The sequence below is a fragment of the Bos indicus genome, chromosome 3 (genome assembly GCF_029378745.1).
Source record: "Bos indicus isolate NIAB-ARS_2022 breed Sahiwal x Tharparkar chromosome 3, NIAB-ARS_B.indTharparkar_mat_pri_1.0, whole genome shotgun sequence".
NCBI lineage: Eukaryota > Metazoa > Chordata > Mammalia > Artiodactyla > Bovidae > Bos > Bos indicus.
Genome location: NC_091762.1, coordinates 53,727,989 through 53,754,885, shown reverse-complemented (window position 1 = coordinate 53,754,885; position 26,897 = coordinate 53,727,989). Strand labels below are relative to the sequence as shown.

The following is a 26,897-nucleotide window of genomic DNA, read 5'->3' as shown; positions in this document are numbered from 1 at the left end:
GATTAATCATAAAATATAATTTCATCCCAGGCCCTTCTCTTGAGATGCAGGCCTACTGACCACTACTTAAATATATTATACCAATTCTAACTCTTAAATGAAATTCTTCATGAAATTAAAAGATGCTTGCTTCTTGGAAGAAAAGCTATGACAAACCTAGAAAACGTTGTATTAAAAAGCTGAGACATCACTTTGCTGACAAAGGTCTGTATAGTCAAAGCTGTGGTTTTTCCAGCAGTCATGTATGGATGTGAGTGTTGGACCATAAATAAGGCTGAGCACCAAAGAATTGATGCTTTTGGACTATGGTGATGGAGAAGACTCTTGAGTGTCCGTTGGACAGCACAGAGATCAAATCAGTCAATCCTAAAGGAAATCAACCCTGAATATTCATTGGAAACACTGATGCTGAAGCTGAAGCTCCAGTACTTTGGCCACCTTATGTGAGCTGCCCATTCATTGGGAAAGACCCTGATGCCGGGAAAGATTGAGGGCAGGAGAAGGGGACAACAGAGGATGAGATGGTTGAATGGCATCATTGACTCAGTGGACATGAGTTTGAGTGAACTCTGGGAGATAGTGAAGGACAGGGAAGCCTGGTGAGCTGTCGTCCATGGGGTCACAAAGAATCAGACATGACCGAGCAACTGAACAGCGACAAGCTCTTCAAGCTGGAAAATTGAATTTATCTGGAAATCATCTTGACTAGTAAGCTTTCTAATACATTTCCTTCCTGAGTCTTTCCTCCCTCTGGTCCCCCTTCCTTACTCTGGATAGAATTCTTTCTAAACTTGGGTGCTGATCTCATTGCTCGCCTTGTTCAAACCCTTCAGGGGTTCCTTTTTGTCCCTTTCTAATTTGGATCTGATGACACTTTCCCTGAGCCCTTGTCCTGCAGAATCCCCTACACTTTTGTGATCTGGGCAACAACAAAGGGGAGTGCTCACAAGTGAGTCTATCCAAATCTTTCTAGATGCTTTTATTTAAGAGGTATTTTTAAATAATTTGAAATTTATTAATTGTGTTACCTGCTAAATTGCTGTAACAGAGACCCCAAATAGAATTGCTTAAGTAAGATAACATATTTCCTTCTCATATAACAGCCCAGGTACCAGCTGCCAAAGGCTGGCAGGACAGCTCTGCCATGAAATAATGTGGGTTCTAAGATTGTGCCCAGTTCCCCATTTCCTAGCCTGCAGGAATGGGGAAAAGGAAGGCCAAGTCCAGTAGCCTTGTCTTTGTGGAGGTGACCAGGAAGTGCACAGTCACTTCTCAAAGCCTGTTTGCCCAGCTTAGTCACATGGCCATCGCTGGTTGCAGATGAGATTAGGAAATGTTCTAGCTGGGCAGCAGTGCACCCAGCTAAGCTGCCTGTGTACTGCCAAAAAGTGGAAAGGGAAAATGGTTTTTCTGGAAGATACTTAGTTGCCTCTATCACAGAAACAAACAAAAAAAAAACTATGTTGATTAAAAAGTCAAATGGGCAGAAAATGAATGGTTTTTTAAAAAGCTCAGCTGGATCTACTCTGGAAGGTTTCAGCAGCTGCAATATACAAGTTACAGGATTCACTCAACACTTTTTACTTATTTTTTTCCTTCCCCTTCCAAAAAAAGTATATCATTCTAGGTTAAGAATATATGAACAAAAAGAGTATATGTCAGCTGCTCATATCTTCAACTAATACTTCAACTAATGCATTTGTGGTAAAAATTTGTGGCACTTGATAACATGAGCATACATACAAATTAATGTTCATGGCTTGGAATTTCTGTCTACACTCACCATTTATATTTCTGCCTTCAGTACAGCTTTTGGTAGCATTTTATCATTATCTTCAAAACATTTTCTGAAAGGTAATGTTGACAAGTTCTCTTTCTCAGTGGAGTTATCGTTTGTCCTTCCATCTTGTATTCTTCACTCTCGGATCTGTCGATAAACATCCCCTATGTGTTGCAACATTGGATCAGTTTCTCAGCTGGTGTGACATAGCACACAGGTAACAGCCTAAGTACCTGTTTGTCAAAATACAAATCCTCTTAGCCCACAGTTTGGGGCACTCCAGCGAGGAGCAACTTTAGCACTTTTCCACTTTGTACAGTACAAATATTATTATTTTCTATGTATATCCTGTTGGGGCAAAGTGTAAGAAATTCTGTGTAGATGGTTTCAGACTATTTCTGCTCTTTAAAAAATTTTTTTTTGTTTCTAGATTTCTTACTAGAAAATACTGCGTTGGCCAGAAAATTCATTTGGGTCTTTAGAAAAATTCAAACTAACTTTTTGGCCAACTCAGTAATTGTAATATGTAACATGCTCCCGTGATACAAAGGTGTCTCCATTCATAAAGTAGTAAAGACTACTGTGAGACATCAACTACTTTGAATTGGCTGTAGTGTGAAATACCTAAGATAGAATGTGTCTACAGATTATTTGACTAAAAGATCTAGACTTGTTTATACGTCAGCCTTACGAAGTGACATTATGTATTTCTAGCCATGTGGCCCATACTTAGGATGACAACAACTTCTGGTTTTCCTGGAAAAATCCCAGTTATACCTTATCCTGGCATCTCACCTTGTTTAGCATTTGTCACTGTCAAGAGTTGTCCAGTTCAGAGAGTGTATGATATGTTTACTTTTGTTGCCTATAGTTGGTCTGTTATTGGCAGTTTCTTTGATGGTCATGTACTTAACTTTGATGTCATTTTTAGGACTGTTTACCCTAAATAATTGTGGACAGAATGGTGTAGTGGTTCATGGTTCATCTTTTGCAGAATACTTAAGGTAGGCATTGACAGATCTTTAAGCTCTAGGAACACAGGACTGTATCCATCTTATTCCATTATGTATATATTCTCAGCAACTGTCACATCACCTAAGCCAAATATTTATTGAAAATATTAATGGTACAGACTTAATGACTTCATGACAACAGAGGTTTCCTAAGGTCTCTGATGGGTAAGATAAGTTATCTTCAACTACAAATCCCTATTACCTAACACAATGTCTGTTGTTTGAGAATGAATTGCTGAATGATTGACAGCTACTGTCGGTCTTAACGTTGGCACACTCTACCTCATGATATTGGCCCATCAAGACAGAAGGCATTTTGGTTATAGTTCTAATGTGTTGCATGTAAATTACACAAATGATCCAGTTGTTTCTTGGTTATAATGATTTGTTTTTACTGTTCTGGCCTCTCATGAGAAAGAAAGGGAAATGATACTTAATCACTCCAAAATACCTCAGAAGGATAAATTCTGTCACTTAGAAGATTTAGACCTTAGTTTACATCCAGTATCTGATACTTTAGTCTGGAATTCCCAGTGGGTATTCTAGGAATGGGCACCAGATGGGTTAAATGTAAGTTCATTCAGGCAGAGTCGAAAGCCTTGGGCCTGAATGTGTTCATCCTCTTTTCCCAAAGGCATGTAAAAACGTCATCTTCTCTTGGCCCATGACATTAACTAGGCTGGGAAACACCATTAGTGATCTCGACAATGGAATTGCAGATACTTATCATTGATACTCAAGTATGTAACATGGTTTTTCAAAAATGTTATCTTGAGCCGTTTTTTCCAGAGTTAAGTTGATGTCATGCTTTAGCAGAAAGTAAATATCCCCACATCTCCAAAGTCAAAGATCTTCATGTAATCTTCAAAGAAGCATCTCATCTGAGGTAACTTACAGCATACCGAATTAGAAATTATTTTTTTATAATTAAAGTGATTATGTATAAGTAAAGTAACTATGTACCTTCCCAATTCAAAAAGTTTAGGGATTTTTACAAATGGTGGGCTACTCAATTGTGATTTCATTTTATAGCTCCACTAATTTTTTATGACTGGGAGAAATAAATATTATAACATCATAGGGCTTCCCTAATGGCTCAGATGGTAAAGATTCTGCTTGCAATGCGGGAGACCCAGGCAATGGCACCCCACTCCAGTGCTCTTGCCTGGAAAATCCCATGGACGGAGGAGCCTGGTAGGCTGCAATCCATGGGGTCCCTAAGAGTCGGACACGACTGAGCGACTTCACTTTCACTTTTCACTTTGATGCATTGGAGAAGGAAATGGCAACCTACTCCAGTGTTCTTGCCTGGAGAATCCCAGGGACGGGGGAGCCTGGTGGGCTGCCATCAATGGGGTCGCATAGAGTCGGACACGACTGAAGCGACTTAGCAGCAGCAGCAGCAAGTTCAGTCCCTGAGTCGGGAAGGTCCTCTGGAGAAGGGAATGGCAACCCACTCCAGTATTCCTGCCTGGAGAATTCCATGGAGATAGGAGCCTGACAGGCTACAGTCCACAGAGTTACAAAGAGTTGGACACGACTGAGCAGCTAACACTTTCACTTTCATAACCTCATGACTGTGGCTCTCTGTTAAAGCTCCATTGCTGCTGCTGGTCCTGCTGCTAAGTCACTTCTTTTGTGTCCGACTCTGTGCGACCCTATAGACGGCAGCCCACCAGGCTCCCCTGTCCCTGGGATTCTCCAGGCAAGAACACTGGAGTGGGTTGCCATTCCCTTCTCCAATGCATGAAAGTGAAAAGTGAAAGTGAAGTCGCTCCGTCGTGTCCAACTCTTTGCGACCCCACGGACTGCAGCCTACCAGGCTCCTCTGTCCATGGGATTTTCCAGGCAAGGGTACTGGAGTGGGGTGCCATCGCCTTCTCCGAAAGCTCCACTAGTTTGTATAATTGGGGGCAAAGGAGAGGAGCATGAACTCCATGCACATTCTGGCTAGTGAAAGGACTTTCCAGTTAAATGTTCTATCCTACCTGCTTTTCTAAATATTGTTTATAATTTTCACAAGAGCCACACGAATAGATGGTAAGTCCTTAGAAACAGGACTAAATCTTAGAAACAAGATTTAGCAAACTGAAGATGACTAAAGCATTTCTTTGAAAGAGGAAAAAAGTGGTATTCTGCCAAACTTACCAGTTTATCACAACTAATTCTAAAATAAGGCTTTGTTTGCATTTCTCTAAAAGGCTAACCCTTTGGGGTAATTTTTAGTCAACTCTAAGATGGTTTCTAGTGTTGATAATGAATTCCACTATAACACAGATTATGTTATCAAAGGAAGTAGGTCTGAATTTTCTCACTAAGGTTTCTCCAGGAATGTGCATCATGTTAACACTTGAGTTTACAGTATGTTTTTAATGGATGGAGGTATGAGTAAATGAATAATTAAGTAAAAGCTCAGGCTAAGAGTTAATGTGTATAATGCATACATAAAATTCAGCCGAATTGCTTGGAAGCCAAAGCCAAGTGGAGAACATATGGATTCCACAGCTCTCTTTCTTTTTGGGGGCGTTGCGCTGGGTCTTAATTGCAGCACATGGAATCTTCAATCTTCACTGTGGCATGTGGAATCTAATTCCCTGATTAGGGATCGAACCCAGAGCCCCTGCATTGGGAATGTAGAGTCTTAGTCACTGGATCATCATGGAAGTGCCTCCATAGCTCTTTATGAGAGACAATCTTTTCACACCTAGTAGCAAAGATATACTTTTATAGGGTTCTCTCTATAAAGCAGCTTATTCAACACAGTGAATAATAACAAAGGCTAATTTTATTAAGCACTTATTACTCTGTTCTGGGCACTTGCTCAGTGCTTTGACACAGTTTTTTGATTTAAATGTTTATTGACCCTAGTAAACTGCACACACAGTCAGAACTTCTGCGTCCATTGCCTGTGGGGAAGGACAGCGAACCCCCATAAGGACAAGGAGAAGGAAGGCCTGAGGCTCTGGCAGATTCATTATCTCAGGGAGTCTGCCTCTCTTGTGCTTCTTCCTTCCTGACCTTTTACATCACCTGGCCAAGTGTTTAACTGGTGCTCCTTTGCCTCTGCCCAGAGTTCACACTGACTTGTCACACTCCATCAGGAATCAGATTCTGTCCTGCTCAGGGTGTGCCCAGACTTACCTTTAACTTTTTTGTTTTCCTGTAAAATGTTTAATTATGAACCAAACTGCCTGCAGGTGGTCTATCAGAGTGAATTACCTTCAGAATAACTCATTCCAAATAATTGTGTCATGCCATCCATCTAGACATTGAAGAACACCTGTCAGAGCTGATCACTTTGACTTTGGCATCCTTAATAGTGACCTTGTATGTCTCTGTAATTAATAGTGACAACATTGGCTCCCAGGTTCAGGGCCTTCTGAGCCCTCTCTCAGAATGCTGTTACGGGCTGTATGATTCATTCAGTTACAGACCTTTATCAGGTGGCTGTCCTGTGCCATGCCCCTGGGGGGACGCAGATGAAAGAAACTCTCCTCCCTTTAGGTTAGGGATTCAAACTCAGACGGAGGAAGAAAGGAAGCTGGACAGACAGATGGAGCTCACAGTTTAAAAGGTTTGAGTGTATATTGAAATGTCTCCATGAGCAACCATTGTCTTAATTCTGTGTATATTTTTAGTACTGATGGTTAAGATCGCCTAGTAAACTGCGGAGTAACTTTTTTCAACTAAATAAGCTACCTATCCAAGGTACACTGTATCAATATCTGAGTATATTTTCCTGACTTTGAGAAGTGTTTAAGGTAAGTAGAGTGAGGTACTCAGATGCTTTCTAGCAGTCTTTATTACCAAACCAGGAATTAAAAACCGCTAGGCTCCTAGGTGTCCGCATCCAGAGCAGATATCCATGGGTTTGTTATCAGCAGGGCTTTCTGTCTCAATCACAGCAAGAAGAGAATGTGGCAGATTTCCCAGGACCATGGAAAGCTGCTAGGGCTTTAAGGAGCTCCTAGTTCACTTTACTTAGCCCAGTTTCAGGCATGTGCCAGCCATACTCTAGAGAAACAAGACTGAAAGTGAATGACCTTAAAAGGAAAAAGATCGTTTTGGGTCTAAGTTTCCATCTTACAGATGGAAAGAAGCAGCGGAAGTGCAAATAAAGCTCCCTTTAGGAGTCCCACTGGCTGCCTAGTAAACTGGATGGGGTTTATGATTATCAAGTTTTGACCAAACGCTTAGTTCTGAACTTGGGATAGCTTTCTCTGGATCCCTTATGCACATTATTATCTGGGAGGTTTTTGCCCAAGCTGACGCCTGTGCCAGGCAATTTGTTATGTAAGTGTATATTGAAATGTCTGGTCAATAATGATCAGGTAACAAGATGCATTAATGTATCTCTGGTCAATAAGTTATTAATGTCCTGCTGGCTCTTTTTTTAGGGGCTAATCAGACCATTTTTCCATTATTTCTTTTTCTGTTTGTGTTTCTCCAGGCTGCTTTCTCAGGCAGGACAGCTGCTTTATTATTTCCCTTTTTATCTCTAGGACTTATATCCAGCATGCAGAGTGTATTCCATAAATATTTGTTGAATGAAATGAAGCTTCTAGTAGAAGGTACATTAAGGGTGTCCTGTAGGTCCTGAAGCATTTCTGAAATCCTTTGGCCTGAGTTTGTGGTTTAGGGAACACGAATGATAACTTATAGAAGAGACTCTGATGCTGTGTGGAATAAAATGTGAAAGCCATTGATTTAGAGGCTTTTTTTTTTTTTTTTTTGTATTGTTCCGTGAATAAGATCTCCTGAATAAGATCACAAACATGGACCTTGACTTTTAGAATTAAAAGCTGAAAGAGAAAGCAAAACAATTCACAACAGTGTATTAACACTTTTTTTTAAATTTTGCTTTAGATCTGCTAAAATGTGTTCAGAGTTATATTTCTCAGTTTAAGAGCTTTGAAGTAAATTTTTCTCTGTGAATAGCAGTACTCTAGAGAAAAAACCCCAGTAGATACTAAAATATACTTTGTGTAAAGTTTTTTTTATAGTTCACAAGTTCTGAATTTTCTCTAGTCCTCTTCTTTCAGGTGTTCAGTGGATGGGTTTTGCCCAATGTGCAATCTGATTTTGATAGGGTTTGTATGAAGTTTTCTGAAAAATCTGGAATTTTTTTCTTTTGAATATTCTTTTCAGTTATTTTTGAGGTATCTAATCCAAGGTAGTATTAGAATAAAAATATTCTTAAAAGCGTAATTTCTTTTCATAATCTTTGAGGGAGTAACACTAGTGATTTGTTTTAATTGTGTATAGGATTATATCAGCTATAGAGTATCTTGTATCATTATAATCTATATCTCTTAACACTTATGTAATCTTGAAAGATGGTACTGAAGAATTTATTTGCAGGGCAGCAATGGAGAAACAGACATAGAAAACAGACTTATGGACATGGGGAGAGGGGAGGAGAGGGTGAGATGTATGGAGATAGTAACATGGAAACTTATGTTACCATATGTAAAATAGATAGCCCATGGGAATTTCCTGTATGTCTCAGGGAACTCAAGCAGGGGCTCTGTATCAACCTAGAGGGGTGGGATGGGGCGGGGAGATGGTTTGACAGAAAACATTCTAGAATTCTTTGTAAAGAAAAACAACAAATTTCTGTAAAGCAATTATCCTTCAATTAAAAGATAAATTAAAAAAATAAAAAATAAATAAATTAAAAAAAATAAAATTTCAAACAACATTTATGTCATACCAGTCATACAGAGCTCTGTTGGAAAAAAACTGAATCATTCCTTCTCATTCTGTATCTGAAGTGTGTATTTTCTTTAACCGTATGAATTTTAGGGATCTGAATTGCGTGTGGTGTGTGTGTCCATGCACAAGTATATGTTGGGTGTTGAAGAAGGGTAATTGGTAATGATAGTTATTGTTTATTACCTCTTATGAACTTTAATTTGTTCCCCTTTGACTTGTTTCAGTGAAGGGTTTGAGAATGTTATCCTCACCAGTCTCTTGGGTATTCTCCCATTTTCCCAGTTTGACTAAGAAGGCTGATTGGTTTTCTTTTTATTCATGTCCCACTTTTTATTTTATTTTTTTTTGTAATTTCATTTTTTTCTAATCAATTTATTTTTTAATTGAAGGATAATTCATTTACAGAATTTTGTTTTTTTCTGTCAAACCTCACCATGAATCCCAGCTGAGCCACAAGGTGAGCCTCACAGAACATTGTAGAAAGAAAATGAAAGTTGGTATTTGATTGGGTAGTGCACTCATGCCTAAGTGAAAAGTATATGTATTAGGTTGAGTAATTAAGCTATTTGCTTCTTCATACATTAAACTCTTTCATTAAATGAAAACTCTTTCATTTCAAGGCTATTTGACTTTTTTCTTTTTTTGATCAGCTCTTTATTTTTTTTAATTTATTTTGTATTGAAGGATAAATGCTTTACAGAATTTTGCTGTTTTCTGTCAAACCTCAACATGAATCAGCCATAGGTATATATGTATATATCCCCTCCCTTTTGAAACTCCTTCCCATCTCCCTCCCCATCCCACCCCTCTAGGTTGATACAGAGCCCCTGTTTGAGTTTCCTGAACCATACAGCAAATTCCCCTTGGCTATCTATTTTACATATGCTAATGTAAGTTTCCATGTTACTCTTTCCATACATCTCACCCTCTCCTCCCCTTTCCCCATGTCCATAAGTCTATTCTCTATGTCTGTTTCTCCACTGTTGCCCTGTAAGTAAATTCTTCAGTACCATTTTTCTAGATTCCGTATATATGTGTTAGAATACGGTATTTATCTTTCTCTTTCTGATTCACTTCACTTGGTATAATAGGTTCTAGGTTCATCCATCTCATTAGAACTGACTCAAATGTATTCTTTTTTATGGCTGAGTAATATTCCATTGTGTATATATACCACAACTTCTTTATCCATTCATCTGTCGATGGCCATCTAGGTTGCTTCCATGTTCTAGCTATTGTAAATAGTGCTGCAATAAACAATGGGATACATGTATCTCTTTCAATTTTGGTTTCCTCAGGGTTTATGCCTACGAGTGGGATTGCTGGGTCATATGGTGGCTTTATTCCTAGTTTTTTAAGGAATTTCCATACCTTCTTCCATAGTGGCTGTGTCAATTTACATTCCCACCAACAGTGCAAGAGTGTTCCCTTTTCTCCACACCCTTTCCAGCATTTATTGTTTGTAGACTTCTTGATGAGGGCGATTCTGACCAGTGTGAGGTGATATCTCATTGTAGTTTTGATTTGCATTTCTAAGGAGATCAGCCCTGAGATTTCTTTGGAAGGAATGATGCTAAAGCTGACACTCCAGTACTTTGGCCACCTCATGCGAAGAGTTACCTCATTGGAAAAGACTGTGATGCTGGGAGGGATTGGGGGCAGGAGAAGGGGATGACAGAGGATGAGATGGCTGGATGGCATCACCGACTCGATGGACGTGAGTCTGAGTGAACTCCTGGAGTTGGTGATGGACAGGGAGGCCTGGCGTGCTGCGATTCATGGGGTCGCAAAGAGTCAGACACAACTGAGCAACTGAACCGAATTGAATAATGAGCTATGTGAAACATTTTTTCATGTGTTTGTTAGCCATCTGTATTTCTTCTTTGGAGAAATGTCTGTTTAGGTCTTTTTCCCACTTTTTGATTGGGTTGCTTGTTTTTCTGGTATTGAGTTGTATGAGCCACTTATATATTTTGGAAATTAATCCTTTGTCAGTTGTTTCATTTGCTATTATTTTCTCCCATTCTGAGGTTTGTCTTCTCACCTTGCTTATAGTTTGCTTTGCTGTGCAAAAGCTTTTAAGTTTAATCTGGTCCCACTTGTTTACTTTTGTTTTTATTTCCATTACTCTAGGAGGTGGGTCATAGAGGATCTTGCTTTGGTTTATGTCATTGGGTGTTCTGCCTGTTTTCCTCTAAGAGTTTTATAGTTTCTGGTCTTACATTTAGGTCTTTAATCCATTTTGAGTTTATCTTTGTGTATGGTGTTAGGAAGTATTCTAATTTCATTCTTTTACATGTAGCTGTCCAGTTTTCCCAGCACCACTTATTTGAAGAGGCTGTCTTTGCCCCATTGTATATTCTTGCCTCCTTTGTCAAAAATAAGGTACCCATAGCTGCATGGGTTTATTTCTGGGCTTTCTGTCTTGTTCCATTGGTCTGTATGTCTGTTTTTGTGCCAGTACAATGCTGCCTTGGTAACTGTAGCTCTGTAATATAATCTGAAGTCTGGAAGCTTGATTCCTCCAGCTCCATTCTTCTTTCTCAAGACTGCTTTGGCTATTTAGGGTCTTTTGTGTTTCCATATGAATTGTGAAATTTTTTGTTCTAGTTCTGTGAAAAATGCCATTGGTGATTTGATAGGGATTGCATTAAATCTGTAGACTGCATTTGGTAGTATAGTCATTTTCATAGTATTGATTCTTCCTACCCAGGAACAAGGAATATCTCTCCATCTTTTTATGTCATCTTTGATTTTTTTCATTAGTGTCTTATAATTTTCTGTGTATAGTTCTTTTGTCTCCTTAGGTAAGTTTACTTCTAGATATTTTGTTCTTTCTGTTGCAATGATGAATGAAATTAATTCCTTCATTTCTATTTCTGATTTTTCATTGTTATTATATAGAAATGCAAGTGATTTCTGTGTATTGATTTTGTATCCTGCAACTTTGCTAAATTCACTGATTAGCTCTAGTAATTTTCTGATACTATCTTTAGAGTTTTCTATGTACAGTATCACGTCATCGGCACACAATGAGAACTTTACTTCTTCTTATCCAATCTGGATTCCTTTATTACTTTTTCTTCTCTGATTGCTGTAGCTAGGACTTCCAGAACTATGTTGAATAATAGTGGCAAAAGTGGACGCCTTTCTCTTGTTCCTGATCTTAGGGGAAATGCTTTCAGTTTTTCACCATTAAGAATTATGTTTGCTGTAGGCTTATCATATATGGCTTTTACTATGTTGAAGTAGGTTCCTTCTGTGCCCATTTTTTGGAGAGTTTTAATCACAAATGAGTGCTGAATTTTGTCAAAGGTTTTTTTTGGCATCTATTGAGATGATCATATGGTTTTTATCTTTCAAATTGTTAATATGGTGTATCACATTGATTGATTTGGGCATACTGAAGAATTCTTGCATCCCTGGAATAAACCCAACTTGATCATGGTGTATGAGCTTTTTGATGTGTTGCTGAATTCTGTCTGCTGAAATTTTGTTGAGGATTTTTGCATCTATGTTCATTAGTGATATTGGCCTATAGTTTTCTTTTTTTGTATTGTCTTTGGTTTTGGTATCAGGATGATCATGGCCTCGTAGAATGAGTTTGGAAGTGATCCTTCCTCTGTGATTTTTTTGAAAGAGTTTTATAAAGATAGGCATTAGCTCTTCTCTAAATGTTTGATAGAATTCTCCTGTGAAGCCATCTGGTTCTGGGCTTTTGTTTTTGGGGGAGATTTTTGATCACAGCTTCAATTTCAATGCTTGTTATTGGGTTGTTCATAATTTCTATTTCTTCCTGGTTCAGTCTTGGTAGATTGAACTTTTCTAAGAATCTGCCATTTCCTCCAGGTTATCTATTTTATTGCCATATAGTTGTTCATAATAGTCTCTTATAATCCTTTGTATTTCTGCATTGTTTATTGTAACCTCTCCTTTTTCATTTCTAATTTTGTTGACTTGATTCTTCTCTCTTTTTTTCTTGATGAGTCTGGCTAAGGGTTTGTCAATTTTGCTTATCTTCTCAAAGAACCAGCTTTTAGTTTGATCAATCTTTACTATTGTTTCTTTCATTTCTTTTTCATTTATTTCTGCTTGGATCTTTATGATTTCTTTCCTTCACTAATTTTGGGGGTTTTTTCTTCTTCTTTTTCCAGTTGTTTTAGGTGTAAAGTTAAGTTGTCTATTTGATGTTTTTCTTGTTTCTTGAGGTAGGATTGTATTGTTATAAACTTCCCTCTTAGAACTGCTTTTGCTGCATCCCATAGGTTTTGAATTGTTTTGTTTTCATTGTCATTTGTTTCTAGAATTTGTTTTATTTCCCTTTTGATTTCTTCAGTAACCTGTTGGTTATTTAGAAACATGTTGTTTAATCTCCATGTGTTTGTGTTTCTTACAGTTTTTTTCTTGTAATTGATATCTAGTCTCATAGCATTGTAGTCGGAGAAGATGCTTGATACAGTTTCAGTTTTCTTAAATTTACTGAGGTTTGATTTGTGACCCAAGATGTGGTCTATCCTGGAGAATGTTCCATGTGCACTTGAGAAGATTGTGTATTCTGTATTTGGATTGAATGTCCTCAAGATATCAATGAGATCTGTCTCATCTAATGTATCATTTATGACTTGTGTTTCCTTATTAATTTTCTCTTTTGATGTTCTGTCCGTTGGTGTGAGTGGGGTATTAAAGTCTCCTACTATTATTGTGTTACTGTCAATTACTCCTTTTATGTCTGTTAGTTTTGTCTCATGTATTGAGTTGCTCCTATGTTGGGTGCATAGACATTTACAATTGTTATGTCTTCCTCTTGGATTGATCCCTTGATCATTATGTAGTGTCCTTCCTTATCTCTAATCTTCTTTATTTTAAGGTCTATGTTTTCTGATATGAGGATTGCTACTCCAGCTTTTTTTTGCTTCCCATTTGCATGGAATATATTTTTCCATCCTCTCACTTTCAGTCTTTATGTGTTTTGAGGTCTGAAGTGAGTTTCTTGTAGACAGCATATATTTGAGTCTTGTTTTTGTATCCATTCAGCCAGTCTGTGTCTTTTGGTTGGAGCATTTAATCCATTTACATTTAAAGTAATTATTGATATATGTGTTCCTATTGCCATTTTCTAATTGTTTGGGGTTGATTTTGTAGATCTTTTTTCTTCTGTTGTATTTCTTGACTATATAAGTCCATTTAACATTTGTTGTGAAGCTAGTTTGGTGGTACTGAATTCTCTTAACTTTTGCTTGTCTGAAAAGCTTTTTATTTCTCCATCAATTTTGAATGAGATCCTTGCTGGGTACAGTAATCTTGGTTGTATATTTTTCCCTTTCAGTACTTTAAATATATCCTGCCATGCCCTTCTGGCCTGCAGAGCTTCTGCTGAAAGATCAGCTGTTAATCCTTAGGGGTTTCCCTTGTATGTTACTTCTTGCTTCTCCCTTGCTGCTTTTAATATTCTTTCTTTGTGTTTAGTCTTTGTTAGTTTGATTAGTATGAGTTTTGGCGTGTTTTTCCTTGGGTTTATTCTGTATGGGACTCTGTGCCTCTTGGACTTGATTGGCTATTTCCTTTTCCATGTTGGGGAAATTTTCAACTATAATTTCTTCAAAATTTTTCTCATACCCTTTCTTTCTCTCTTCTTCTTCTGGGACCCCTATAATTTGAATGTTGGTGTGTTTGATACGGTCCCAGAAGTCTCTGAGACGGTCCTTAGCTCTTTTCATTCTTTTTACTTTATTCTGCTCTTCAGAAGTTATTTCCACCATTTTATCTTCCTACTTATTGATTTGCTCTTCTGCTTGAGATATTCTGCTATTGATTCCTTCTAGAATATTTTTAATTTCAGTAATTGTGTTGTTTTATGTTGTAATTGTGTTGTCTCTGTGTGCTTATTCTTTAATTCTTTTAGGTCTTTGCTAATTGGTTCTTGCATTTTCTCTATTTGGTTTTAAGGTTTTTGATCATCTTTACTATCATTATTCTGAATTCTTTTTCAGGTAACCATCCTATTTCCTCTTCATTTATTTGGACTTCTGTGTTTCTAGTTTGTTCCTTCATTTGTGCAGTATTTCTCTGCCTTTTCTTTTTTTTTTAAGTTATTGTATTTGAGGTCTCCTTTTCCCAGCCTTCAAGGAAAGTTGAATTCTTTCCTTGAAGAAGGTTGATTTCTTTCTTCCTTTTGGTTTCTGCCCTCCTAAGATTGGTCCAGTGGTTTGTGTGAGCTTCGTATAGGGTGAGATTTGTGCTGAGTTTTTGTTTGTTTTTCCTCTGACAGGAAGGCTGAGTGAGGTGGTAATCCTGTCTGCTGATGATTGGGTTTGTATTTTTGTTTTGTTTGTTGTTTAGATGAGGCGTCCTGCACAGGGTGCTACTGGTGGTTGGGTGATGCCGGGTCTTGTATCCAAGTGGTGTCCTTTGTGTGAGTTCTCACTATTTGATACTCCCTAGAGTTAGTTCTCTGGTAGTCTAGGGTCTTGGGGTCAGTGTTCCCACTCCAAAGGCTCAGAGTTTGATCTCTGGTCAGGAATCAAGATTCCACAAGTGGTTTGTTATGGCATTAAGGGAGAGTAAAACCAATATCCAAAAATGAGAAACCAAAGATGAACCCCAGACAAATGGCAGTTACAAAATCAGGTAAATAATAATTAAAATAATGGAATATACACATATACATATATACCCATGAGCAAAGTGAAAACAGTCCAACAAAAATAAAGTACAGTAGATTGATCTGGTAAACAAAGAAAATCAAAAATTATATTTACCAGTTAAGAACAAAACTAACTTAAGCACAAACTGGAAAACAAAACTAAAGCCAGGTGCCAAGTGGGGAATAAAGCAATGAAAACAAAACTAACAAATACATTGAGTGGAAAGGAAAGAAAGAAAAGAAAGAAAGAATAGATATGCAAAGTTAAATAGAGGTAGACGAAGAAGATTTATATACATTAAAGATTAACTGCAAGGGAAAAGAACAGTAGGAAAGGCAAATGAAGGAATAAATATAGAAAAAATATAATAGGTTTAAAAAATTAAAAATTAAAATTTTAAAAAAAGAGAAAAGAAAAAAAATGAAAGAAGAAAGAAAAGGGGGGAGAAAAAAGGAAAACTCCACAGAACTGCAAAAGCCCAGTGTAGAGGCAGAGGTTTATAACAACAAGAGAAAGTGTGACTGAATATACACATATACATATACCCATAAGCAAAATCAAAACAGTCCAACAAAAATTAAGTACAATAGATTGACCTAGCAAACAAAGGAAAACAAAAATTATATCTACCAGAACAAAACTAATTAAAGCACAAACTAGAAAACAAAGCAAGGTGCGAACTGGGGAATAAAGCAATGGAAATAAGACTAACAAATACATTCAGAGGAAAGGAAAGAAAGAAAAGAAAGAAAAAATAGATATGCAAAGTTAAATAAAGGTAGATAAAGAAGATGTATATCAGTTAAAGATTAACTGCAGGGGGAAAAGAACAGTAGGAAAAGCAAACAAAGAAATAAATGTAGAAAAAATAACAATAGGTTTAAAAAATTAAAAAAGAGGAAATGCCACAGAACTGCAAAAGCCCAACATAGAGGTTTATAACAACAATTAAAAATGTGACTGAGGAAAAAGAAAAAAAAGCTCAAAAGTTTAGTTGGATTTCTTAGTGCCAATAAAATCGACAACTACAACAGAGAGGAGAAAAAAGAAAAAATCCAAAAGAATCTGCAGAACAAATCAAAAAATTAGAATAATAAATGTTTTTCTTGAGTCTCTGCTGTCAGAGTCCTTTCCTGTGCTGGGACTCACAGTCCACCTCACCTCCCTAGGATGCCCTCCAACACTGTAGTGATTTCTGGACCTGCTGTGGGGGCAGCTCAGATTCTAATCTGGTCCTACTCCTGTGTGTTCTTGCCTCCAATGTCCACAGCTATCAGAGCTAGTGTGTTTTCTTTTGTGGGAGCTCTCAGTGGCCTTTTATATATTCCATAGACACAGAATCTACTTGATCATGCAGATTTAATCTACAGCTTGTACAGTTTGTAGGAAGATTCTGGGTCTTCTTCCTTAGCCACACTGCCCCTGGGTTTCAATTGTGGTTTTATTTCCACATTCACATGTTGGTTGTCTGCTGGGGTTTAGCTCCTGAGGCTGCCCTGGAGCACTTAGGTTTGCCCCTGTGAGGGCCAGCTGTGGAAGTGGTGCAGCTGCTTGGGTTGCAGGGGTTCTGGCAGCACCAGGTGCTCAGGGGGGTTGGCGGCTAGGGCAGCAGGAAATATAGTGCTCTAGAAGGGTATGGCAACCAGTATTGGCCAGTATGTTCCAGTATTCTTGCCTGGAGAACCCCCTCTCTAAGAAGCCTGGCAGGCCACAGTCTACTGGGTCACAGAGAGTCGGACAGGACTGAAGCGACCTTGCATGCATAAACACAAGACTTTTTTTTTTTTTGCCTGTGGTAGCTCTGCCCCAGTGAGAGTTAAGTGTGAAGATGGTGCAGCTGCTTGGCTTGCAGGGACCCGGCGGCGCCAAGTGTTCAGGGACACAAACTTCCTCCGAGGCAGGAGTCTTTTTTTCCCAGCCTCTTGTACCTGGCAATCAGAAGGCCTCTTTGGCCAGTCTTTCTCCATAGCTCTGCCAGTACAGGCACTTAGAGGGATCCTTTGCATGGGGTCCTTCTCTGCTGTTCGGCACATCAGGCATATAGAGGGCCCCACCCTGTAGATCCTGAAGATTTCCCTGGTGGCTCAGATGGTAAAGCATGTGCCTACAATGTGGGAGACCCGGGTTCAATCCCTGGGTTGGGAAGAATCTCCTGGAGAAGGAAATGGCAACCCACTCCAGTATTCTTGCCTGGAAAATCCCATGGACAGAGGAGCCTGCTAGGCTACAGTCTGAGGTTGCAAAGTTCTTTCTTTCTTTTTACCCTGTAGATCAGTGCATCAGGCACTTAAAGGGGCCCCCGGGTGTGTTCCTACTCTGTAGTTCAGTGCATCAGTCACTTAAAGGAGCCCCCTGGGTGGGGTCCTACTCTGTAATTCAGTGTATCAGGTGTTTGATGGGCCAGCCTCTCTATTGTTCAGCTGTTGATGCTGGCGTGTGGAGAGAAAGAGGCTATGGTAATGGTTTCACCCACTACGTGTGACAGCAGTATCGCCTTGCTTCCATGGCTGCCTGGCTTTCCTCCACAGGCATTTCCCACCATGGTCTCCTCCCTCACATCCCCTCAATCTGTCTTTCCACAGTCAACAGCAGCCCTCACACTGGGATTGTTCCACAATCCCTAAACTCCAGCTCCCAGCCGCTGCCCCTTCCAGGACACCCACGTTTCTGCCTGGCATATGTATGGTTGCAGCTGCTGCTGCTGCTAAGTCACTTCAGTCATGTCCGACTCTGTGCAACCCCATAGACAGCAGCCCACCAGGCTCCCCAGTCCCTGGGATTCTCCAGGCAAGAACACTGGAGTGGGTTGCCATTTCCTTCTCCAATGCATGAAAGTGGAAAGTGAAAGTGAAGTCGCTCAGTTGTGTCCAACTCTTCACGACCCCATGGACTGCAGCCTACCAGGCTCCTCCATCCATAGGATTTTCCAGGCAAGAGTACTGAAGTGGGGTGCCATTGCCTTCTCCAGAGAGTTGGTTTAGGCAATAAAATAACAAAGACTGAGGTCTAGCTTCTAAATTTTAATAGTTTTACTGGGATATAGTTCATATACTATAAAATATACTCATTTAAGATGTACAGTGATAGGCACTCAGCCATGTCCAACTCTGTGACCCCAGGGACTGTAGCCCACCAGGCTCCTCAGTCCATGGAATTTCCCAGGCAAGAATACTAGAGTGGGTTGCCATTTCTTTCTCCCGGGGATCTTCCCAGGGATCGAACCCAGGTCTCTTACATTGCAGGCAAATTATTTACTGTCTAAGGCAACAGGGAAGCCCATTAAGGTGTACAATTCAGTGCTTAATTTAGGTATAGTCACAGGGTTGTCAAACCATCATCATTTCTAATTTCTGAATCTGTTAGTTGTTGGTTTATTTTACTGTCATTGGTCGTAAGATAAGAAATAGAATCATATATCATAAAATAATGTAGACCCATTCTCTATAATTTTCTGATTCATCTTTGTCCAACCAAAGTCCAGTAATTTCCCCCTTTGAACTTTAGTCCAAAAAGCTTCCTCACCATCCATGAGAAATATTTGCTTATAGGATATTAAGCTGATTTTCATATGTGCCGTAGAGAAGTCTTTGAATGTGAAATCTACTTCCTTATAATGTAATTCTTAAAGATATATAAAGGGGACCCCAAAACATGTATGCAATTAGTATTTATTAATGTGCCTTCTTCAAGTTAAAAAGAAAAAATCCCCTAATAACCATTGATAGCCATTTCTGACTAATGGCTAAGGAGATCAAGCCTCAGGATATCTAGATACAGTCTCCTCCCTCATTAACTTGACTTTTAGATTATAAAAAATTCACCTGAGGATCATAAGAGACTTAATAAACTATGTTATATGAATACATAGTTAATGTACTTTGTACACACAAATGTATATTATATATGAAGAGCAATTTTTATTTTCAAAGTGCCACTGCATCTTTAATTCAGGTAGTGGTTGAAACACTTCCAGTTTTCCACCCAGTTTTTGATAGGTGAAATTGGAGAATGGACACATTAATTGAAGTCCTGTGTTCAAGATAAGACCTAGTCAGTGGTCGACATTGCAAAAAAGTACTGGTTTCCTGCCTATGGCTCAGGCACTTCCTTATAACTTCATTGAAACCATCCTTGGTTTCCATCTCTTGACTTACCCATTAAATGTGATATCTATACAGAGACATACTAGACTAATAATAGAATAACATTAGAATGTACAGATGTGAGAACTGGACCATAAAGAAGGCTTAGCACCAAAGAATTGATGCTTTTGAACTGTGGTGGTAAAGAAGATTCTTGAGAGCCCCTTGGATAACAAGGAGATCAAACCAGTCAATCCTAAAGGAAATCAACCCTGAATATTCACTGGAAGAACTGATGCTGAAGCTCCAATTATTTGGCCAACTGATGTGAAGAGCTGACTCTGGGAAAGGCCCTGATGCTGGGAAAGATTGAGGGCAAGAGAAGAGGGCAACAAAGAATGAGATGGTTGGATGGCATCACTGACTCAGTGGACATGAGTTTGAGCAAACTCAGGGAGATAGTGAAGGACAGAGAAGCCTGGTGTGCTGCTGTTCATAGGGTCACAAAGAGTTGGACACGACTTAGCGACTGAACAACAAGAATTCCTTATAGTTTCTGTAACATAATTTCTCCCATGTGTCTATGCTATTGATTTGCTATTTGTTCTGCCAAAATTATATTCCTCTACTCCTCACAACCACATGGAAGTTCTCATCCTTCCGGTCTCATCTGAAAAACCAGATCTCTGCAGTCCTCCCATTTGCCCAGTGTGGCTGTAAGTTTGCCCTGTTCTGTGCCTCCCCTGTACTTTGCATTAACCAGGTAAGAGCGATTTTCTTACCATGTCATAATAATACACTTATTGCTTGTCATCTACCATTTGAGCAGGAGCTCTTTGCGGGACCATTTCTATCTGCTTCTCCATGGTGCCTGACGCATGTTTTTTTTAAAATTCTGAGTGAATGTCATGAAAGGTTGTTCTAGGGAAGGTGTTGATTACATAATTTCATTCCTCTGTCTCCTGAAAGCCAAGGACAACAGTGAAAAGGTCCTTCCTTCAACAGCCAAGCCTTAACCAAGAGCACAGTCAGTGGATAACAGTGTGATAGAGACAGAGATTTGAAGATGAAAGATTCTGTTAGCTCTGTCACTTAATTGGCTCAGGAAGGTCACTTAAGATTTTTGTGCCTCAGGTTTCCTCATATCCTTGGGCAATAGTAATGCCTAGTTCACTGGGTTATTGTGAGAATCAGTTGAGACATTTTATGGAAAAGTAGCTTGCAAACTGGAAAGCGCTGCAAACATGAGAAGAGACCTTAGAATCTGGTAGAAAGAACAGGTGGTTTGGCCTTAAATAAGATTTTCAGTCCAGACTCCACCACTAATTATTTGACTTGCACAATTTAACTCCTGAGAGCCTATGTCTTTGCTTGTCAAAGGAAAGCGATAACACTTAGGCAGCTTAAAGTAATGTTGTGAAGGTTAGATGGAATCCAGGCAATGTTCCATTTATAGTCCATCGGTGTATGTTCAACGGTTAGCAACCAGCGCTTTTGCACATTGTATATTCATACCTCTGCACCCTCTTTTCTATGGCAGATTTTACCCCAGGGAGAGCAGGCCCTTCCTCTTAGGCCAGGGAGAGGACAGTAAGGGCAGGCTGCTGGAGGAAGTTACTGAATCTCCCGGCCTGTGACCCCAGCTGGCCTGGGTGTGCCTTGGGACAGGGGTGAGGCAAAGCCTCAGTGTGGTGTCCCAGCACATTCCTAGGGCAGCTGTTTCTACTGCAGCTTCTTTTACCATTTCTTTTTGAAGCTCCTTATTGAAGTTAAAGCATGCATACCAAAAAGGTACATAGCCTAAGTGTATAGATCACGTTTTATAAATTGAATACACCCATGTAACCAGATCATTCATTCTCATTACTGCCTGATGTTCCACTTTGTAAATGCACCACATCTGATTTTTCTGTTCTAGTGCTGATGGACGTTCGGAAAATCTACAGTTTAGGGGTGTTGCAGAGTGCCTTTGTGATTGCTAATTCATGTCTTTTGATGGGTATATGTATTTCTCATGGGTGTATACTTAGCAGTGGGAGTGCTGGGCCATAGAGTGTGCATATATTCAGTTTGGGTAAATATTAAAAAAAATTTTCCCAGCATATTTGTATAAATTCATACTCCCACCAGAAGTGTTTGACTTCTAATTGCTCCACATCCTCACCTCTTCAGTATTATCTGTATTTTTAATTTTAGGAGTTATAAGACTGTGTAGCATTTTGGAGGTGGAATCATTCCCTCAGCCCCCAAAGCTTCAAATTTAATATGTTCATTTTCAGGAAAGTGCTGTGTACAGAAGCAGGGGATTGTGAAGATACAAAGCTCCTGCTATGGTGCTTGGTATACGGAAGGAAGATGACAAATGATAGCTGCTATCATTATCATCCTCCTTGACATCATCATCATCACTAATCACTGCCTTCTCTGCTCTTAAGGGCAGAGAGCAGGACACGGTAGACCCAAGGGTGAATAAGACATAGTCTCTACCCAGTAGCAGCTCAAGAGCTAGTTGAAGAGGCCAACACTGGAAATAGATTCTTTTTAGAGTGTACAATAGGAACTTGAGAAAGAGGTAGTGCTTGAGCTGGGACTTGAAGAATAAGTCAGAGTTCAACAGGAAAAGAAAGGAAATGGCAGGGGCACAAAACCTTTGGGGAGCGGCTGCTGTGGGCAGCATGCTAGAAGAGAAGAGCCATCTGAGGCTGGAATCATTGTGTGCTGGTGTTGGTTTTTCAGGTGTTGTCACCCTTGCTAGGATGCATGGGGCAGAGCTGGTGACCATTCGGTGTCAGTGTGACATTACAGTACTCTGCTGCTGTGTTCTCCACCCTGTATCTTTTATTTTCTTCCTTCTCTAGGAAAATAGTCAGCCATCTCTTCTCTCTCTTGGGATCAAAACCTGTCCCGAGTACAAGGTGCTTGAAAACCACCTCTGAAGGTTTGATAGCTGCAAAATGTCAGTGATTACAAGGATCCCACAGCTTCTTTGCTGTGTGTTCCTTTAACTATGTTTATGTTGAGAACTGGCTAACAGTTTTTATTCTCGTGTGGGTCCAGGTTGCTTGTGGTTGCAGTTAAGTTTAATAAAATGCTCTTCTGCCCAGTGCCATATGGAGACCATGAATAAATGTTCTTGAGGAATTTTGATGATTATAATGATGGCGATAAAGGTGATGATCAAGAACTAGTACAATGTCTCATTAATTGAGCATCAACTGTGTGTCAAGCATTGGCTGTATAACACTAAGGAAGATGGACATGATCCCTATGCCCATGGAACTTAGAATCTTAGGGAGGATTAGACAAGTAAACAGTTGGTTCTACTAATATAATAAGGGCTGTGATGGATAGAGGTACATAGTTCTCTCATAGTACATAGAATCAAAGAGGCACCTCACCCATACTAGGAATCAGGGAGGGCTTCCTGGGAAAGGCAACATAAACTGATAGGCTCGTGGAGAGAAGTGGGGAGGAAGTATTCCAGGCAGAGAAAACAGTGTGTCGGAGGAGTAGAGTGTAGGGGAGGTTGGCTGATTGGAGAAGCTGGAAGAAGAGGCTAGAAATAGAAAGCATTTTGCCACTTAATGTTTTCATTTGCATCTGTGTCATAATATCTTTTGTTTGCCTGTTTTCTAGGAATGTTTACCCTTGCGGAAGTTGCTTCACTTAATGACATTCAGCCAACTTACCGAATCCTGAAACCATGGTGGGACGTGTTTATGGATTACCTGGCTGTTGTTATGCTGATGGTAGCCATCTTTGCAGGAACCATGCAACTTACCAAAGATCAAGTGGTCTGCTTGCCAGTATTGCCAGCTCCTATAAATTCAAAGGCACATGCTACACCAGGAAATGCCGACATTACCACCAACATCCCGAAGATGGAATCAGCCACAGACCAAGACCAAGATGGGCGGATGACAAATGAGATTTCCTTTGGGGCATCCGCTGTGACACCTGACATACCTCTCAGAGCCACATATCCTCATGCAGATTCCACGGCTCCAAATCAGGAGGCCAAGAAAGAGAAGAAAGACCCAACAGGCCGAAAAACAAACTTGGATTTCCAGCAATATGTATTTATTAATCAGATGTGTTACCATCTGGCCCTTCCGTGGTATTCCAAGTACTTTCCATACCTTGCTCTTATACATACTATTATTCTCATGGTCAGTAGCAACTTTTGGTTCAAATATCCTAAAACATGCTCAAAAGTAGAGCATTTCGTTTCAATCTTAGGAAAGTGCTTTGAATCTCCTTGGACTACTAAAGCATTGTCTGAGACAGCGTGTGAAGACTCGGAGGAAAACAAGCAGAGAATAACAGGTGCCCAGACTCTACCAAAGCATGTGTCTACCAGCAGTGATGAAGGGAGCCCCAGCGCCAGCACCCCAATGATCAACAAGACTGGATTCAAATTTTCAGCCGAGAAGCCTGTGATCGAAGTCCCCAGCATGACCATCCTGGATAAAAAGGACGGGGAACAGGCCAAAGCCCTGTTCGAGAAAGTGCGGAAGTTCCGTGCTCACGTGGAAGACAGTGACTTGATCTATAAACTCTATGTGGTCCAAACAGTTATCAAAACAGCCAAATTCATTTTTATTCTCTGCTACACAGCAAACTTTGTCAACGCAATCAGCTTTGAACACGTCTGCAAGCCCAAAGTGGAGCACCTGACTGGTTACGAGGTGTTTGAGTGCACCCACAACATGGCGTACATGCTGAAAAAGCTGCTCATCAGTTACATATCCATTATTTGTGTGTATGGTTTTATCTGCCTCTACACTCTCTTCTGGTTATTCAGGATTCCTTTGAAGGAATATTCTTTTGAAAAAGTCAGAGAAGAGAGCAGTTTCAGTGACATTCCAGATGTCAAAAATGATTTTGCGTTCCTTCTCCACATGGTAGACCAGTATGACCAGCTCTATTCCAAGCGTTTTGGGGTGTTCTTGTCAGAAGTCAGTGAAAATAAACTTCGGGAAATTAGTTTGAACCACGAGTGGACATTTGAAAAACTGAGGCAGCACGTGTCACGCAACGCCCAGGACAAGCAGGAGCTCCATTTGTTTATGCTCTCCGGCGTGCCTGATGCTGTCTTTGACCTCACAGACCTAGATGTGCTAAAACTCGAGCTGATTCCAGAAGCTAAACTTCCTGCTAAGATTTCTCAGATGACTAATCTCCAAGAGCTTCACCTGTGCCACTGCCCTGCAAAAGTGGAGCAGACTGCTTTCAGCTTTCTCCGTGATCACTTGAGATGCCTTCACGTGAAGTTCACTGATGTGGCAGAAATCCCTGCCTGGGTGTATCTGCTCAAAAACCTTCGCGAACTGTACTTGATAGGCAATTTGAACTCTGAAAACAATAAGATGATAGGCCTCGAATCTCTCCGAGAGTTGCGGCACCTTAAGATCCTCCACGTGAAGAGCAATTTGACCAAAGTCCCCTCCAACATTACTGATGTGGCCCCACATCTCACCAAGTTAGTCATTCATAATGACGGCACTAAACTCCTGGTACTGAACAGCCTTAAGAAAATGATGAATGTTGCCGAGCTTGAACTCCAAAACTGTGAGCTAGAGAGAATTCCACATGCTATTTTCAGCCTCTCTAACTTACAGGAACTGGATTTAAAGTCAAATAACATCCGCACAATTGAAGAAATCATCAGTTTCCAGCATTTAAAACGACTTACTTGTTTAAAATTATGGCATAATAAAATTGTCACCATTCCACCCTCCATCACCCACGTCAAAAACTTGGAGTCACTTTATTTCTCTAACAACAAGCTGGAATCCCTACCGGTGGCAGTGTTTAGTTTACAGAAACTCAGATGCTTAGATGTGAGTTACAACAACATTTCCATGATCCCAGTAGAAATAGGATTGCTTCAGAACCTGCAGCATTTGCATATCACGGGGAACAAAGTGGACGTTCTGCCGAAACAGCTGTTTAAATGTGTTAAGATGAGGACTTTGAATCTAGGGCAGAACTGCATCACATCCCTCCCAGAGAAGATCGGTCAGCTGTCACAGCTCACCCAGCTGGAGCTAAAGGGGAACTGCTTGGACCGCCTGCCAGCCCAGCTGGGCCAGTGTCGCCTGCTCAAGAAAAGTGGGCTTGTGGTGGAAGATCACCTTTTTGACACCCTTCCCCTCGAAGTCAAAGAAGCGTTGAATCAAGATATAAATATTCCCTTTGCAAATGGGATTTAAACTGAGATCCTGCATGCACATACGTGTGCAGGAACCACTTCCTAGATTGCAGATGTTCATGTACCAGTTATTGCAAGATGATGCATTTTAGGAGTAGATACACCTCTAAAAATACAACACAGGGAGAGGACGCATAGAAGGCTGATAGAAGACATAACTGAATGTTCAGCGTTTGTAGTGTTTTAAGTCATTTACTTCCAAATCTTTTCTCTCTTTTTCTTTTTTCTGGGGAAAGGGAAGGAAAAATTATAATCACTAATCTTGGTTTCTTTTTAAATTGTTTGTAACTTGGATGCTGCCGCTACTGAATGTTTACAAATTGCTTGCCTGCTAAAGTAAATGATTAAATTGACATTTTCTTACTATACCACCTTTTTTTGAGGTGTCTTGATTTACTTTGCTTAATTGGTATAATAATGCTTTAATTCAGACCACTGAAGGCACATCAGGCAAATTTAGATTTGCTGAAATACTGATTTCTTTTTTGTTTGAATTTCAAGCACCTAAAATAAGTACTTCTTATAATATTTAACTGGTGTTACCACTTCTGAGAATCCCATTTTATAGATTTTACACTCTTGAAGACCTGAAATGCAGCAAAAGAGTGTAGATCATTGAGAGAGTTTGGTTTGTTTGTTTTTTAAGAATAAATATCAAAGAAAAAAGAACTCTCTCCTTACTAATAGTTGTTTTTCATAGTCTGGAGTTCTGATCATATGATATGCTTTTCTATCACTACTATAGAGCTGCCAATAAATAGAAAATGTTAGTTTAAAATAAATTTAATTACAACCAAAATAAAATTTTAATGTTTTAATGACTAACATCTTTCCAATTTATCACCATTTGGAAGATAACACAAATTCAAAGCAAATATCATTAAATTACTTACCCTTTGCACTGTTGTGGGGAAAAAAGTAGGATTTGTAGTTCATTGAATTGGAAAACTATTTCTATTCATTTTAGTGACAGGCTGTACTTCTTGTGTTTGTCTGCAGCTAGGAAGGGTCATGTTCAGGGAAATGCTAGCCGAATGTACTTTTTGGGTGATGATTTTTCCTTCTTTATCTAACTTAGAAAGTAGCTAAATCGATCTCAGAAAATCAAAAAAATTCCCTGGTACCTGTCTGTATAGGTTGGCAGGTATTTCATAGGCTTTTGTACACTTGGATAGTCTCTCATCACACCTTAGCATGGCTTGAAAGATTCTGCAGAGAATGTGCAAAGATGGACTTGCATGCATGCTTTTCCTCCCCTAAATTGATCTCTGGGGCTGCTGGCCTGTTGCAGGTGGTGCTGGTCTTTGCCTACTGTATAGCTTCTGCATATTTACCTTCAGAGGCGTTATCACTGATAGAAGCTGCAGCCACCGTGGCTGAATGAGCAACCGACCCCAGCGTCAGCATCCTGGCCACTCCCTCTCTTCCTAGAAGACTTGAGGTAGAAGA

At 39.7% G+C, this 26,897-nt stretch overlaps 1 protein-coding gene across 10 annotated transcripts in view; it reads left to right on the top strand.

Annotated features, from left to right (window-relative positions):
• The window catches only part of LRRC8D (leucine rich repeat containing 8 VRAC subunit D), a 131,193-nt gene extending 105,377 nt beyond the window's left edge, over positions 1-25,816 (top strand). For 9 of the 10 annotated variants that reach the window (XM_070786156.1, XM_070786154.1, XM_070786155.1 and 6 more), the window contains one exon: positions 22,871-25,816. In XM_070786156.1, coding sequence (XP_070642257.1) covers positions 22,873-25,449 — 2,577 coding nt within the window. In that variant the 5' untranslated portion in view covers positions 22,871-22,872 and the 3' untranslated portion in view covers positions 25,450-25,816. Of the gene's footprint in view, positions 1-14,793; positions 14,818-22,870 lie in introns of those variants that run through there. The other variant, XM_070786153.1, reaches the window with a different exon arrangement.
• Positions 25,817-26,897: the final 1,081 nt, after the last annotated feature.